This window comes from Macrotis lagotis, chromosome 7, assembly GCF_037893015.1.
Source record: "Macrotis lagotis isolate mMagLag1 chromosome 7, bilby.v1.9.chrom.fasta, whole genome shotgun sequence".
Taxonomy (NCBI): Eukaryota; Metazoa; Chordata; class Mammalia; order Peramelemorphia; family Peramelidae; genus Macrotis; species Macrotis lagotis.
Genome location: NC_133664.1, coordinates 209,687,447 through 209,704,410, shown reverse-complemented (window position 1 = coordinate 209,704,410; position 16,964 = coordinate 209,687,447). Strand labels below are relative to the sequence as shown.

Below are 16,964 nucleotides of genomic sequence, written 5' to 3'. Positions count from 1 at the left end.
TCCCTTGAGAGGTAAATACTTAAATTGTTAGAAACATGGAGTACTTTGTTGGACTACTAATAGGCATTTCACCTTCATCTTAGTTTTATACTGATCTAGAAATTCATTCAAGGTTCAAATCTTTTGGCAAGAAGGACTCATCTTCTTGTAGTGGTCATCTTCTCCTCTGAGAAGTTGTTTCAAAGGTTACCTCCTGTGAGCAATCAGCACCTGAACACTTTATGAATTCATGAGATTGCTGCCAAAGCAAGAAACAGACCTTTCAATATAGCTGTTTGGTCACCTTTGCTCAGACAAAGAAACACAGGTCAGGAGAGGCATCTGGGACTTGAGTTGAAGTCCAACCTCAAGCTTATCTAGGTAAATACAAGCTCACAACTGCCTTGTGTGAGCCACCACCATCACTTCCAGAGTTCAAAGGGAGAAATATCCCTTTCCTTTCCAATCTCAGTGGAAGTCTGAGGTGGATGAAACTCAGAGACTCCGTCATACTTGACAGACAGGAAAAAGGGAGGGTAGTAGAAGTTGCTTCTTCATAAAAATCTCCTGAATAAGCAACTCTTCTTGCTCAGTGGCCAATCATCTTTGCTGCAAGCCATCAATGATATCTTGCTGCCACCATGAGAACCAAGGGATCAATAAAGTGACTATTTCATCATCACAAATTCAAATCCTTCAGCACTGAACTTGAGCACATATCTGTCTAGAAGTAGCCTGGGTTTCAGCAGATCAGAGAAGCTCCCAAATATTTCCATTGCTTCACTCTACCATTTTCTCCAGCTCTTGCTTAGTCTGACCCCTGACCCCTTTCTTTCTTTTTTCTTTTCTTCCTTCCCTCCTTCCTTCTTTCTTTCTTTCTGTCTTTCTTCTTTCTGTCTTTTCTTTCTTCCATCCTTTTCTTCCTTCCTTCCTTTATTTCTCTCAGTGACTTGAAATAAAGTGTTTTTTCAAACATTCTTCACAAATATCAAAGCAAAAGAAGAAAAAAATGAAACAAAAAGAAATTTCAAGCTACAGAGCATAGCAATCAATATCCTAAAATGCCCCTAATGTAGTTAAACAGGTTGGCACAAGCTTACTTGTGACTCTTTAGCTCAGGCTCCTTTCTGACTGGCTTTCACAATGCCCTTCTCTTCCAAACATTTCCTATTTTCTTCTTGTCCTCCTTCTTCTATCTACTTTCTGGGTCAGTGCTTCTAGCCATCTTAGTAGCCCCTTAAGAATGGCTCCACCTGAGTCAGGCACAGTCCTCCTTAGCCAGGTTTCTGTAGGTCTAGACCCCAAAATTTGCAGACATGCATGCTTACTTCTATATTTCAAAGATTTGCAATTTGATTTCATGCATACATGCCCTCCCCTTTCTTGACACAATTGAGTAAGCCTCTCACACCTCAGCAGATTGGTTCATGAATTACTATGACCAAAAATGAAAACAACAACAAAACTAACAAAACACATACAGGAAAAGCTTTGGATGATGACCTGAACCAGCTTGGTCCTGAGAAGAGAGATGCTGTCATATCTGAAGCCTTTCCATCTTGCTAGATCCTGCCAAGTCAGGACCCCAGCAGGCATGACATCTTTGGAATATAGAGCCTTTGAGAACTCAGGGTCCTCGCAGAAGATATAAGTCCCACCTGCGCACTTTTCTCCCCAGGAATATTTGAATGGCCACTTTCTCATAATTTGCTTTATCCCTGAACTCCCTCTTCACATTCTGCTCCCATTTCCTCCTATGTCTCAAAATACATGTGGCAGAGGGAAAGAGGAAGTAACAGTAGGGGGCCTTCCCTGGGGAGAAGGACAGGGGGAAGAGGGGGAATAACCTGCCCTCACCTTCCCCTCTCCCTTCCCAACCTCCTCCCCCTCCCCCACCCACAGTTTGTCTGTGTGGAGTGCCTGGTGACGGCCTCCATGGACATGTTCCCCAGGCAGCTACGGAAGTCAGGGAGGCGAGAACTCCTCATCCTCTTCATTGCCATCATGTGCTACCTGATTGGACTGCTTCTTGTCACTGAGGTAAGAGGGACAGGCCTGGTGGACTCCAACCTGCAAAAGGGTACTAATGGAGCCTCCTTCTGTCCATATGTAGTCTTCCCTCTGGCACAGTTGGGATGGAGTCCTAGGCAGTAGCACCTTCTGTCCATGGAGTAACTCAACCCCATGGTCAAGGAAGGGGAGCAAGGGTGGAGGCTAGATTCAAAGCCTTTCATCAACAGAGGGGTAACTCTCAGATAGTGACTCTTTTTTTCCCCCATAGAAGCTCATGAAGACTTTCTACTAAGGAGAGAAGTTGTTTTAGTGGGGGGGGGGGCAGGATTACCTACCCCAGATCCCAGACATTCTCCTCCAACAAGAGTTCAAACTGTGCTGTTTCTTCCACAGGGTGGGATGTACATATTCCAGCTGTTTGATTATTATTCCTCCAGTGGCATGTGCCTACTCTTCCTTTCCTTTTTTGAGGTGATCTGCATTAGCTGGGTATATGGTAAGCATCTATACCACCCTTGGGAGAACCTGCCAATAATTTCATTCTGCCAGTGCAGCTCTGAGAGCCGAAAGACACAATGACACATGAAAGTTTTAGTTTTTAAGTGTTGAGATAACACTGCACTCTTCTACACAAAGATAGTGCTAGTCATCTAGTTTCCCAGTACAGTTCAAAGGAACCTTGGAGATTATCTTATACAACTTCCTGCAGTGCAGGCAGGATGATTCCTTATAACAGTGTGTGTGTGTGTGTGTGTGTGTGTGTGTGTGTGTGTGTGTGTGTGTCTGAAGTATAATAGAATCTCCACAGTTAGTATTATTGACTTACCAAATCACATATTAAAATTATCAATGATAGTATATGTTCATAATATGTTAGTATAGTCTTTGCTAGAACATTCGGTCTTTTTTACTTTATGTATTTCCTAGTTTCTTATTAAATTTGATTGTTTATTTAAAAAGAAAGACTAACTAAATGTTTGTTAAGAATGAAAGAAAAAGAATTTCACTATATGAAACTGTCTGTATGTGTTTTTTATAAAATATACTTAAGGTTTGGGGTGGGGCAGCAGGGTGATAAAGTGAATAGAGTGACAGACCTGGAGTCAGAAACACTCATCTTCCTAAATTCAAATCTGTCTTCAGACACTTACTTGCTGTGTGACCCTGGACAAGTCACTGAACTCTGTCTCAGTTCCTCATCTGTAAATTTAGCTGAAGAAGGAAATGGCAAACCACTCCAGTGTCTTTGCCAAGAAAACCTCAAATGGGGTCATAAAGAGGGATACAACTGAAAAAAAAAAGGTTTGAGAGCCAAAGACTTTAAGGAAACTGAATTGATATTATACATTAATATTTAGGAATGGGAAAAGGACTTTAGTATACATCTAGGATTTCAGTCTTAATAACTCACAATTTTTAGAGCATTTGTTAAAAATGGTTATTTCCTTCCCCTTCCTATTGAAATATAAGCTGCCTATGGGCAAGCACTGGCGCTTTTCTATTTGGATCAAAGTACCTGAAACATATTAGTAATATAATAATTCTCAATTTATTGATGGATACAGATGAAATGACTGAAACCGTTGGAATATTCTGTGATGAAATCATTCAGTTTTAATGTGAAAATTCACTAAGTTTAGTTGGCTCTATTGCTAACTTCTATTACATTTTAAAAACCAGAGATGAGCTTTCTGTAAATTTGCAGTGCACTGTAGAATATGCCCAGGTTTCCTCTACTTCCCTTCTATGATTTTCAAGACTTTCTTGGAAATTACTTAGCATTCACTTTATTGGGAATTACTTAGCATTCTATTTTATATAATGAAATAAGTGCAGAATAGCAGTTTCATTGTTACATATTTCTCCTGTTGAATCTAACCCCTCAGGGACTATTATAAAGTATCTATATACTTTATATATATATATATATATATATATATATATATGTTACATGTATACATGCAAGTATTTAAATATTGTGTATTAAATTCAGGGTATGGGTACTTTATTTTTTTCTTGTAAGCTTGCAGATTCATAATATTGTTTAATTAGTCTAAATAGAACTTAAACTGAAACATTTTATATTTTTGATTGCTTATTTTAAAAATAACCTTAGGGCACTTTAGATTCTCGTTTCATAGCTACACATCGTACTGCTATAGAATCTTTTAAAAATTTTCATCCAAAGCTTGCTGTTAATTAATTTTAACCTTCTCTGAACTACATTTATCTTATTATTATCTTTTTTACATAAGAGTTGCTTAAGGGCCATCATGGATAGTAAATACTGTGAATAAAAAAATTTCTACTTTTCTAATGTTAAAAAATAAAAAGATTTTCTTCAGTGATAGCACCAACCCCTATAACATACCTGATTTTGTTTGTTTTTCCTGTTTAGCAGGACAAAATAAAATGTGATTTGCATGAAAAATTTTTTTATTTAATTTGTTAAAAATTACCCAATTACATTTTTGTTTTGGGTTTTTTTTGGCAAGGAAATGGGGTTAAATGACTGGCCCAAGGTCACACAAACCAATTGCATTTTAAGGTGGTTTGAGTCACATTCTAGATGCCCATTTGGCACCTTTACCCTACACCATTCCTGAGAATTGGTCCTTACTCCTTGGACACATCTGTGATAACTCACAGTGTCTCTAGGCAGATAGCATATCACATTATTGTTATCCTCAGTCACTAAGAGTAACTGACATTTATATAGCCTGTTAAAGTTTACAAAGTTCCTTATATGAGCTATTTAATTTAAGTCTAATGACAACCTGATTAGGTAAGGACTACAGATATTGTTCACATTTTATAGATGATGAAACTGAGATTCAGAGAGATTAACTTGCTCCACATACTTAGTTCCCAGTGTCTAGCAGAGTTCCTGGAATAGAGTAAGCATTTTTAAAAAGACTTGTTAAATTGAACTGAGAGATAAAATTCAAACCTAGATCTTCTTAACTCCAAATTCTATTCTGTGTTCTATTTTTTGTTGAACCTATACTTAACTCCCATTTTTTTTTGTTTTTGCAAGGGTTAAGTGACTTGTCCAAGTTCACCCAGTTAGATAATTATTATGTGTCTGAGACTGGATTTGAACTCAGGTCCCCCTGACTCCAGGGCTGATGCTTTATCTACTGTGCCACCTAGCTGCATTTTTAAAAGAACTTCCAGATGCTTTAAAAATAATTAACATCAGGTTTTTTGGAACCAATCCTACAAGGTTAGACAAGCAAAGGTTTCTTTGTCATATATGGTAATTGAAAGAGGACACAATTGTAACTTGCTACTTTTGATTTTCAACCCATGACAAACCTGGAGTTTTCTAAAAATAATAATCATGTTTGTATGAGGCTTTAAAGTTTGTGAAGAACTTTTAAAATATACAATATAATTTTTTGAACCTCACCATTTTACAGATAATGAAGTCAAGGCTATGAGAGATTAAAGGATTTTTCCATAGTTTCATAAACACTCAGTATCAGAGATAAAATTTAAACTCACATTTCCCTGACTCTTTATGCTATATTTATTTACATTCATCTTCATAGATCTTCATATTATTCCCATCTCATCTCTCAATGATAATTTTTTAAAAATATATTTTATTTACTTTTCCAACTACATGTAGATAGTTTTCAACAATCATTTTTGGTAAGGTTCACAATTTTCTCCCCCTTCCCCCTGACAGAAAGCAATATAGTATAGTATATGTGTATAACTATGTTAAACATATATTCATATTAATCATCTCAATGATTATTTTGAGAAGACTCTCTTCTTTCTCCTGTTTCTGTCTCCCATCTTCAAATGGGGAGGAACACCAAATTACCATGAAAATTCTTTTCTAGCATATGGTAACATTACTGTCTCATTCCCATTCTCTTTCTATCTCTATTTCTCTTGTTCTAGGAGCTGACCGTTTCTATGATAATATTGAAGACATGATTGGCTACCGGCCATGGCCCCTAGTGAAGATCTGCTGGCTCTTCCTAACTCCTGGACTTTGCCTGGTATGTTATACTCCAATCCAGTTTTTCCCCCAAACTGGAATTTAGGGAAGAGGGGAAAAAGAAATCTAAGTCATATATTTTTTTGTGCCAGCACAATGCTATGCATTTTGTAGGCACTTAAGTCTTGTTTATTTTAATTGATGGTTCTTTCAGTAATTGTTCCAATAGTCCTGTATGTCTTCTCAGTACCTCTTTTTGGAGATATTCTAGCCCCGTCTTATCACTTTTACTTTCTTCTATCTATTAATCCAAGTAGTCAATTGTATATATTTCTTTTTCTTTGTCTAAATGCCTCTGTCTTCTCTCCTGCACCTAGCTTTCCCTGTCATTCTCAAGGTCCTTTTCTCCCTTCTTTGTATTCTTTGTGGAAGGAAAAATTTAGTGGTCTGTTTCTTAAATTCAAACTGTCAGATTCTTTCTCTATCTCTCTTTCTTCATTTATATATCTATAGATATATCTATATCAATATTGATCTATACATACATATGGCATATATAACAGTAACATATTGCAATTATGGCTATATTAACAATATACATGATATATGCAATTATTATTTGCTTATAATAGCATGGAATATACATACATAATATATGCAAACATTATATATGTTTACTAACTTCACTGCTTAGAGGGAGTATTAACTGATGGTTTCATTTGTTTATTGAAACTCTTCCTAACCAGGTAAAGTATTATAGTATTCAGAAACAAAGTCAATATTTTACAGAGATAAGCCTATGACAGAAAGTTCAATTTAGAGTTTTTTATTCATCAAACAGAATGATAGGCAAGTTGGGAGGTCCATCCTTAGAGATGATCTCTTTCTTGACACCATGATCTTGTCCAGAGTATAACCAAAATCAAGGAAACTTCCTTTGATTAATAAAAGGAACATCTTTCTCTGTCTTATCTTAGTTTCATGTATTTTCCAGTTTCTCCCTAAACTTTTTAAAGAAAGACTAATTAGATATTTGATCAGAATGGAGCAAAAAGAATTTCAGTGTGTGAAATTGTCTCCATGGGATTTAGATTAAGCATACATAAGGTTTGGGGACCATGTGATATTTAAGAATGGGGTAGGAGAGGGGTAAGCCCTTCAATGTATGTTTCAATGTATTCAATCTTAATAACACCCATTTTATACCATTTTTGATTTATAAAGCAAATTCCTTACAAATAAAGCTTGTAAAAGATAGATTATATAAATATGATCCCTATCTTTTAGATGAGAATAGTAATTTGCCAAAGTCCAAATAATTAGTATGTATTGAAGCTGATACATTCCTGACTCCTAGTATATTCTATTTCCTCCTTCCTCATATTGCCTCCATTCTCTGTTGTCATTGATATAAGTAAAGGACTTCTCAAGTCATTCCTGCTTTCCAATCCCAAAGCCCCTCAAAGTATTTATTTCTTCTAATCCCTTGGACTTGCCATCTGTTTCCAGTTACATCCAGAAGTACCCACCATCTTTCAAATGCCTTAATAAAGGTCACCCTTTGGGAATGGTACATTAACATCTTTGATGCTTGTATGTGATTAGGTACATACCTGATTGGAAGCAGCAGAATAGACTAAATGACTTCATGCATAGTGTTTCAAGATTCAACAATTCTGAATTTTTTAAAATATATTTTGAAGAGAACTCTATCCCTCCATTTCCCAAGATTCCTTGTATTTTAATCTTTGCCATATCTTGGTGACACAGAAAATTTGAAGGAAATTGAAAAATTTGAAAGAAATAACAGAAAACCTCCCAAGAATTAATAAAAATGAATGACAAATACTCATGTTTAGTGATTCGTGTGGACAAAAATGATATTACTAGAAGAAACTAAAATACATTGTCACTGATTATGAAGTCTTGAGCAAGCACCTGAAGCCCATAGATGCACAGATTGTATTTTCTTCATTGTTGTCCATTGAAACCAAGAAATGCAGAAAGAAAAAAAATAATTTGGGAATTGAACAGCTGACCAAGAAGATGGTATCTGAGATTTGGATTCCCGGATCCCAGCTTACAAGGTTGACAGACTCCTGGTTGAAGATAGAGCACATGGAACACAGGCTATTGAGAATGTATTTGCCAGGTGTCTTGCAAATCTAATCAAAAGGGCTTTAACAAAAAATGGTTGGAAAAATGAGAAGTCTACCTATATGTATCCTTAAGGTTGGATGTTAAAGAGTTATTACACATACACACACACACACACACACACACACACACACAATAGCATTTGAGAGAACTATATATATACAGAGGATTAGAAAATCAAGAATGGAACCAGTAGTAAAACCCTATGTTCTCAAATGATTATACACAAATGCCCTTTTTGTAGGCAACAAGCAAGAACAACTAGATGTCCTAACATGAGGTGGCAAATTTGACCTCATAGGCATCACCTTATCTTTAGTGGGATGAAACTCATGACTGGTCCTTGGTTTTTGATAGGTATGCCTTATTCAAAATAATTAGAATAAATTAAAAGATGAAAGAAGGGAGTAGGGAGTAGCTTTGTACAGAAGATGGAAGAAATGTCAGGTAAAATAATGAAAATGAGTCTGGTTCTTTTAATAAAACTGAAACTGAGAATGATTTAAGAGGAGAGAACAACAAGCACCCTAGGTTGTGTGAAGGGAGGACCAAGGATCAAAGCTGAATTGATGGGATGAATGGGACAATAATAGCTGACAACTGAGAAAAAAGCAGAGCTGCTCAATTCCTACTTTGTTTCTGCTTTCTCTGAAAAGGAAAATGACCTTTGTCTGATAAAGATAAGTAAAGAAATACTAAGAGAGCAGTTTAGCACTTAGTAGCCCTAGATGTGATTCTCAGGTACTGAAAGAACTGACAGATGTTATTCTCCAGCTTCTATTGATGATATTTGAAAGATCATGGAAAATGCAAAAGGGCTGACAAATTTGGAAATGTCTAATTGTCTGATTTAGGAAAGAAGGAAGGAAGGAAGGAAGGAAGGAAGGAAGGAAGGAAGAAAAGGAAGGAAGGAAGGAAGGAGAGAAGGAAGAAGGAAGGAAAGGGAGGAAGGAAGGAAGGAAGGAAGCAAGGAAGGAAAAAGAACAGAGTTTACAAATTATAGACTACTGAGCTTGATTTTGGTTGCTGGAAAAGCTCTAGAAAGAATCGTTAAAGGATTATTGGTTGGCCAACATGTAGAAAAGGAAGTGATGGTTATAAAGAATCAGTAAGTCTTCAACATGGTCATACTTATTCAACTTATTTCCCTTTTTGACAGAATGGCTAGATTAACAGATGAAGGAATCCTGTGGATATAATTTACCTAGATTTTATCAAAGCCTTAAAAACTTTTATTTGAAATTAATAACACAGAAAAAGGGAATGTTTCCAACTATAAGTTAGGACAGAAAAAGAGAATTGTATGTGAAACTTTGTATTACATAATTTGTTTCAAATATATATTTATTCATATAGATAGATGTATGCATGCACATATATATATATGTACATATATTTGTGTATAATTTAGTTTATTACTTTGAAAGTTGTCCTGTTTCTCTGTGTTCTCTCTGGACTTCCTTTGAATTTATGGTGTATTTTTTTAAAAAATGCTTTAATCTTTTTTGGTTCTGTTTTTCCTCTTTCTCTCAAATCAAGAAACAAGACACAATTCTTGTAGCCAACAAGCATAGTAAAGCAAACAAATCTATACATTTCCATGCCCCCATAAATGTCTTATTCTGCATCTTAAGTCCATCACTCTTCTATTAGGAAGGAGGGAATATGCTTTATGATTGGTTTTCTGGAGTTGTGACTGATCATTTTAGCAGAACTTTTTATAAAGTATCTCATGTTATTCTTGTGATGAAAATAGAGAGATCTAGATTAGTAGATAATATAATCACATGGGTTCAGAACTGGTTGGATGGGCAAAGGTTGTTAACAGCAAAGTAGTTGTTAATGGTTCAGTGTCAAAATGGTAGGAGGGCTCTACTGGAGTATCCTAGGGATCTGTACTTGGTCCCATGCTGTTTAATGTTTTTTTTTTCAATCAGTCTTGGATAAAGACACATGCTCACTATATTTGTATATGACACAAAACTGAGAAAGCTGTCTAACATACTAGATGTCAGAATCAAGATCCAAAAGGATCTCAGCAGACTAGGTACTAGGCTGAATCAAATAAGACAAAATTCAGTAGATATAAATGTAAAGACTTGTCCTTGGCTACAAAAAAGATCAACTTTGCAAGTTTAAGATGTGAGAAGTGTGCAGTTATTCTGAAAAGAATGTTCTAGGTTTTTTGGTGGGCTGCAAGTTCAAAATCCAGTGTAGGGGTGGCTGTGTGGCACAATGGATAGAGCACCAGCCCTGGAGTCAGGAGTACCTGAGTTCAAATCTAACCTCAGACACTTAATAATTACTTAGCTGTGTGGCCTTGGGCAAGCCACTGAACCCCATTTGCCTTGCAAAAATAAAACTAAAAAGAAAAAAGAAAAAAAAATACAGTGTAATCCTGAACTGCATAAAGAGGGGCAAAGCTTTCAGGAAAAGGGAGATGATAATCCCATGGTAGTCTTTCTTTATCAGACCACATCTAGAGTGTTCAATTCTGAGAACCATGCCTCCAAAAATACATTTATAAACTAGAGAATAACACAGATAAGGGCAGCCAATGATTTTTGACCTGGAGAAGAGAGGCATAATAGCTAACTTCAAGTATTTGAGAAGCAAGCAAGTAAAAAGAGATTATATTAAAGTGAGGAATCCTTTTGTGTATGGGTTGGTTTAGATGGCCACTGAAGTCCTACTCTCAGTTGAATATAAATGAGTCATTTTCCTACTCATCACTGTTGCTTTTGTCTTTTACCTAGGCCACGTTTCTGTTCTCTCTGATCAAGTACACACCCCTCAAATATAATAATGTCTATGTGTACCCACCCTGGGGATACTCAATTGGTTGGATGCTGGCACTCTCTTCTATGGTTTGTGTCCCAGTCTTCTTCATTATAGCCTTACTGAAGACTCAAGGCTCTTTCAAGAAGGTAAAGGGATAGGAGAAGGATGTGGGAGATGAGAGAGGTGGGAGATGGGAAAGGACTGCAGAGAGGGAACAAAATTTGGGAACTAAGAGTTTATAAGGTCGTGCTAAAAGGATTGATTACCTGGAATGCTATCATGTAGTAAAACTAAGGGGCAACCTCTGGCATTTTCCAGTTTATGAATGGGATTCTATTAGATTAAATTTCATAAATAGGGGAAAGAGTCCTACTGGAAACACTGTTATGAATGAGGTGCCAGATCATTTCCATTTAGCTCATGTTCAAAAATCAGGCAAAGGACTGATCAGAACTGATTCAGCAAGTTGTAGAAAAAGAAGGTTCCTCTGATCCATTGGCTTTACACCAGATGGTTGATTTTAAGAATGACTCTCTCTCTCTCTCCCTTCTTTCATCTTGTCTGTTCTCTCCACAGCGCTTTCAACAGCTTATCTCCCCAGCCTTGGATCTACCACAGCCCAAGCAGTGTTCCGATGGCGTTCATAGCGTGGGTTATTCACCTCCAGTTAAAGAGAGACTGATGACCTTGGAGAAGGAGACTCACCTGTAGACCATGGTGGGAGCCTGGAGAGATTATTAGGACAGAAACTTGAAATGAAACTCTCCAGCCCCCCTCTTATCAGCATTCTCTTATTCACCCCCTTTGTGCTAATTCTGTCAAGTAAAAAAAGAGAATGCAAGTGGCTTCCCTTGTAGCAAGGGCCAAATTCCTATCCTTTCCTTCAGGTGATACTGCTATATTTCTAACTACTTCTTCTTGGATGGTCATAAATGACTTGGGTGAAGATATTGCCACTGGTACAATCCATGTTATGAAAGGATGTCTTGTTGGAACATACTATCTTGGGAGGGGAAAGGAGTCATTTTGCAATTTGTTGCAGAATTAGAGGGAAGTCAGAAAGATGGTCTTCTGGAGTATATCACATCTTTCAATTGCCTTCTTGGAACACATCTTTGGTGGAAGGATTAAAAATGGATCACATTATGTGGTAAGGGAATTTAAGGTGAAAAATACTCCGTGCTGAATTGGGGGTGCTCTTAAAATGTGCAGTCATGGAAATTGCATTAGAAAATGTGGGATTTTTTTGTGTTTCAGTGCTTCCATTAAAATTGGCTAGTAGACAATCATGTCTCCAACATTGTGCTAGAAACAATCTTCTCCTGAAACAGGGGAAATGGGAAATAAAATAAAAATATAAAGAGAGAAATAGAAAAAGGACAGAATCTAGAATCTGTTGGTTTAATCCTAAGGCTTAATGGAAAGTCTTACCCCCATAAAGGGAACCAAAAGCAAAGTGTTTACCATGCTATTATTGACTCCCAGTCTTAGATTTCCAGAAGTAATGGTTCCTCATTAATAATCCTATAGTTCCATGTTCTCATTCCATAAAAAAAAACACTAGGAGGTGGCATATGGGGAGTATTACCATAGAAGGGACTGGATACACAGGTTTCCCTGTACCCCCTCTTCATTTATATCTCTTTCTTTAATCTACCCTACCCCAAACTGGACCCATACAAACAATTTGATTTGGGGGAAAACTTTAAAGCAGGACATAGAAATAAATTTGTCAAGTTCTTGGAACCATTTGGGAGGTTAAGAGAGACATTTTTAAGGGCAGCTAGGTGGCACAATGAATAGAACACTGGCTCTGGAGTCAGGAAGAAATACCTGAGTTCAAATCTGACTTCAATCACTTAATAATTACCTAGCTGTGTGGCCTTGGGCAACCCCATCTGCCTTGCAAAAACTTTAAAAAAGAGAGAGACATTGTTATTAATTTCATGACAGTTTCTTGTAGCTAGAGAACAAAGGTGGCCAAAAGGTAGGGAATTTACTAAAGTTCTTATGCCTAAATCATCAGTTCTCTTCACCATCGGCAGATGGTGACAACAGAGCTGTAATTTGGCTAAGCAGCTCTTCCTTAGACCAACCTCAGTGAACCCCTTGGAACTGGGATCAGGAAGCTAGAATTCCTGATTTCTTATCCTCAATCTTTGACTCTCTTTGGAAAGTTCCCACTCTCCATTGTTCTTTTTATAAGTGCTAGTGGTAGAAAAGGGAAATCAGGTACCTTCTCATGGCCAGACCTTTGGCAGAATATTTGGGATATTCTTTAGGGGAAGTTCAAGAAAGAAGAGATAAGAGAGAGAATTTTGCTTTCCCCTCATGGGGAGAAGGAAAATTTTCAGTATGTAAAGGAACTTTACTTCCTGTGCTTATTACCATGTACCAGAGCCATAATTTGCATGAGTATACTAGGTCTTTGCTCGATGGTGCAGACTTGGGGCATATGCTGCCTTTTTGCAAAAACTTGAGCCTGGAGAACATTTCCTATCAAAAGTATCTGTGGCCCTCAAGAGGACAAGGAGAGAAGTGCTGAGAAAAAAAAAAATTCCTGGACACTGGCACCTTGAAGGGGGAAAAACTATGCTGTCTCTTGCTTTAGCTTCATCTTAGCCATTATCCTTTTTTGTCTGCCTCCAAATCTGTCTAACCAGGACAAATTGTTTGTGTTTTAACTGGTCTTTAGAATCCATATCCTGTCCAGGATTAGTGACTGACTGTTGGATCATGGCATCTACTTCCTAGCTAAGAAATGAGTTAAGAAATTACATTGAATAGTCCATCTACTTTATTCTAATCTCTTCCAATGTAACAGCTTGATTTCTGAAAATTGAATGCTTCTTATGAGCTAGCCTCTTCTTCCATGAATCCAAACACACAGTAATGTGTGGGGCATCCCATTTCCCATTGTTTCCTAACATTGATGTGTTTTATAAATCTTTATATTTGTTCCTCTTGAGTCTTGAATACAATGGAAATTTCTAATGTAGATGTCTAAGATGCTTATTGTCTAGGATAGAATTATTCTTAATACCTGTCCAAGACTAGGACTATGGCAGAATAAGTGTAGAGGAAGAGGGAGGGAGAAATTAAGAGAGAAAAGACAAATTAACCTCCCAGCTTAGTAGAGACTTAATTAGGGAAGTAATAGACAAAGAACTAGATTCTGCCTATCCAGAGTTCACTGAACCCAAAATTGTATTCTGTGAGCAAGAAGAGTAAGTTTGCCTTATAATCATTTAATTTCAGCACTTTTGTGATTATCTAGTGTAGGAGCAGGGAACCTCCAACCCACAGGTCGTATTGGTCTGGTGTTGCCAAGGCAATTGCATGTAAGACTCGAAATTCAATAAATCTAATAATTTTTTAGGGGTGAAGTAATTAAATGTTTGACCAAATATAAACCCAAATGGTGTTATAAATATCCATTGATCCTGGTAGGAAAAAAGTTCCCCACCCCTGGTCTAGTGTAACCCCTACCCCAAATTTTAATACTGTCTCAAATACCCTTAAAAAGTACTCATGAACAATGAAAAACAATCCAAAAAATAAAGATTATATATTTACAAATAGGAAATGACTAGTTACTGATATCTTTGTCATTTCTGAATCATCCATCTTTTCTATGTGCACCAAATTAAAGGGACTGCTAAATATGAGAAAATAACCATGGCCAATGCAGAGTCAATAACTCCCAAGCCAACTTTATTTAAACAAACTGTTAACTCTGAAAAATGGAAAATAAATCTGGTTATCACCATTTCTAAGAGAAGCTTAACTAATGCAAAGCAGTGTCACAAAAAGTGCCTCAGCTAGCAATTTCTACTTGCTAAGTAGTCAGACATGGTAAGGAGTCAAAAGAAACACCAATTTAAAGTTACAAGCTCATTTGTAAACCATAGAAAGGTGGTTTCTGTCATCTGTTAAGTTACAATTCTTTTAAAAAGGTTAGACCATGACACACCCAGTTATCTGACTAGGGAAAACTCCTGAGGGGCATTTTTTCTTCTCATTAGAAGACTGACCATTCCTGGAGCCTAAAGAACAAGAGGAAAAATTGATTAAAAAAAAATTGAAGGAAACAGATAAGAGAAAATTCAGGCTTCAATCTCATGAAATATGTTGTAGACTTTGTTTTTTTAACCTCTATTTTATTCATCAAGGCTGTATGTGAAATCTCTATTTGACTTAGGCAAGACTTAGTTCTCCGTGTTTAATGCCAGATTGCTAAATTGCAACCATTCAGTGTCATCTTAAAGGATGCCCTCTCAACAAATTGCTGAGATTTCTCTAGGTCGAAATTGCTAATTCCTCTCAGTTTTTTTTTTAAATTCAAGATTCTTTGCTCTCTCATCCAAATGAACGTGAGAAAAGCAAAGAATAAATTCCCTGGAAAGGGCAGCTAAATAATGCTGTGACTAGAAGCTGGGCCTGAGGTCAGGAAGATTCATCAACCTGAATTCAAATTTGACTTCAGACACTATCTGTGTAACCCTGACCAAGTCACTTAACCAAGTTTGCCTCAGTTTCCTAGAAATGGAGAAGAAAATAGTAAATCAATCCAAAATCTGCTGAGGAAAAACCCCAAATGGGGTCATGAAGAGTCAAAAGGACTGAAAAAAACTGAAGGAACCTGACTTCCCAGTAGAAGTAAATGCAGGTTTGCCATAGAATATCCAACAAATATAACAATACGTAATCATAGCATATGTAATTTGTATTCTAAAAGAAAACTATATCTTGTGAAATATGACACAGAACACATATAACAGTTGTATATTAGGTCAAATATATGCAGGAACATGACATCTATGCATAGAGCAATGGCAAAGCTCTCTGACTGAAAATTGGAAGTGACCTTGGATGCCATCTAATTCAACCCCCTTCATTTTACAGAAAAGGAAAGAAGGCTAGAGGGAGGCTGTCCAAGGTCACTATTTACAGTTAGCAAGGTCATTATTTACAGGTTGTAAGGAGTAAGGATTTAAACTTAGATCTTTTTTTATTACAAAGTGAAGACTCTTTCCACTGTATCACATATTGCATACTTAAGCATATAGCAAGAGTGTATATATAGTAGTTTATATTTGAATATATACACTGGATAGCCAGGAAACACAGTACAACATTGGCATATACTGAAAAGTTAAAACATATTACATACTACACAGAGCAATATATGTTACAATTACATAGAAATAATTTGTCATAAGTACTACAGAATATGCTTTGTTTTGTCTTGAGTAAAATTCCAAGAAGCAAAGTTTCAGGTTATAAAAATAATTTTGTTTTTTAGGTTGACCAATAATCAATAAATTGATGATTATTGATCGCTTTCATTGACCAAAGACAAAATCTCTGTGATTCCCTTCTGACAGGAACCTCTCTGACTAGTGAATGGCAACTCTAATTAGTGGATGTTTAATGAGGAGTAGGCTAAGATCTCTTAACTACTTTTTTTTAAATTAATTTTTATTAAAGATATTGAGTTTTAAAATTTTTCCCCCAATCTTACTTCCCTCCCCCCCCCCCCACAGAAAGCAATCTGTCAGTCTTTACTTTGTTTCCATGTTGTACCTTGATCCAAAATGGGTGTGATGAGAAAGAAATCATATACTTAGAGAAGAGACAAGAATTCTAAGAGGTAACAAGATCAGACAATAAGATATCTATGTTTTTCTAAATTAAAGGGAATAGTCCTTGAACTTTGTTCAAACTTCACAGCTCCTTATCTGGATACAGATGGCACTCTCCTTTGCAGACAGCCCAAAATTGCTCCTGATTGTTGCACTGATGGAATGATCAAGGTTGATCATCACTCCCATGTTGCTGTTAGGGTACACAGTATTTTTCTGGTTCTGCTCATCTCACTCAGCATCAGTTCATGAAAATCTCTCCAGGCTTCCCTGAAATCCCATCCCTCCTGGTTTCTAATAGAACAATAGTGTTCCATGACATACGTATACCACAGTTTGCTAAGCCATTCCCCAATAGAAGGACATTTACTGGATTTCCAATTCTTTGCCACCACAAGCAGGGCTGCTATAAATATTTTTATACAAGTAATGTT

At 36.6% G+C, this 16,964-nt stretch overlaps 1 protein-coding gene across 11 annotated transcripts in view; it reads left to right on the top strand.

The window, feature by feature from the left end:
• Window positions 1–16,322, top strand: part of SLC6A12 (solute carrier family 6 member 12) — a 42,021-nt gene extending 25,699 nt beyond the window's left edge. For all 11 annotated transcript variants that reach the window (XM_074194686.1, XM_074194684.1, XM_074194683.1 and 8 more), the window contains 5 exons: window positions 1,882–2,019; window positions 2,386–2,488; window positions 5,908–6,008; window positions 10,861–11,031; window positions 11,462–16,322. In XM_074194686.1, coding sequence (XP_074050787.1) covers window positions 1,882–2,019; window positions 2,386–2,488; window positions 5,908–6,008; window positions 10,861–11,031; window positions 11,462–11,596 — 648 coding nt within the window. In that variant the 3' untranslated portion in view covers window positions 11,597–16,322. The remainder of the gene's footprint in view (window positions 1–1,881; window positions 2,020–2,385; window positions 2,489–5,907; window positions 6,009–10,860; window positions 11,032–11,461) is intronic.
• The last annotated feature ends 642 nt before the right edge of the window (window positions 16,323–16,964 follow it).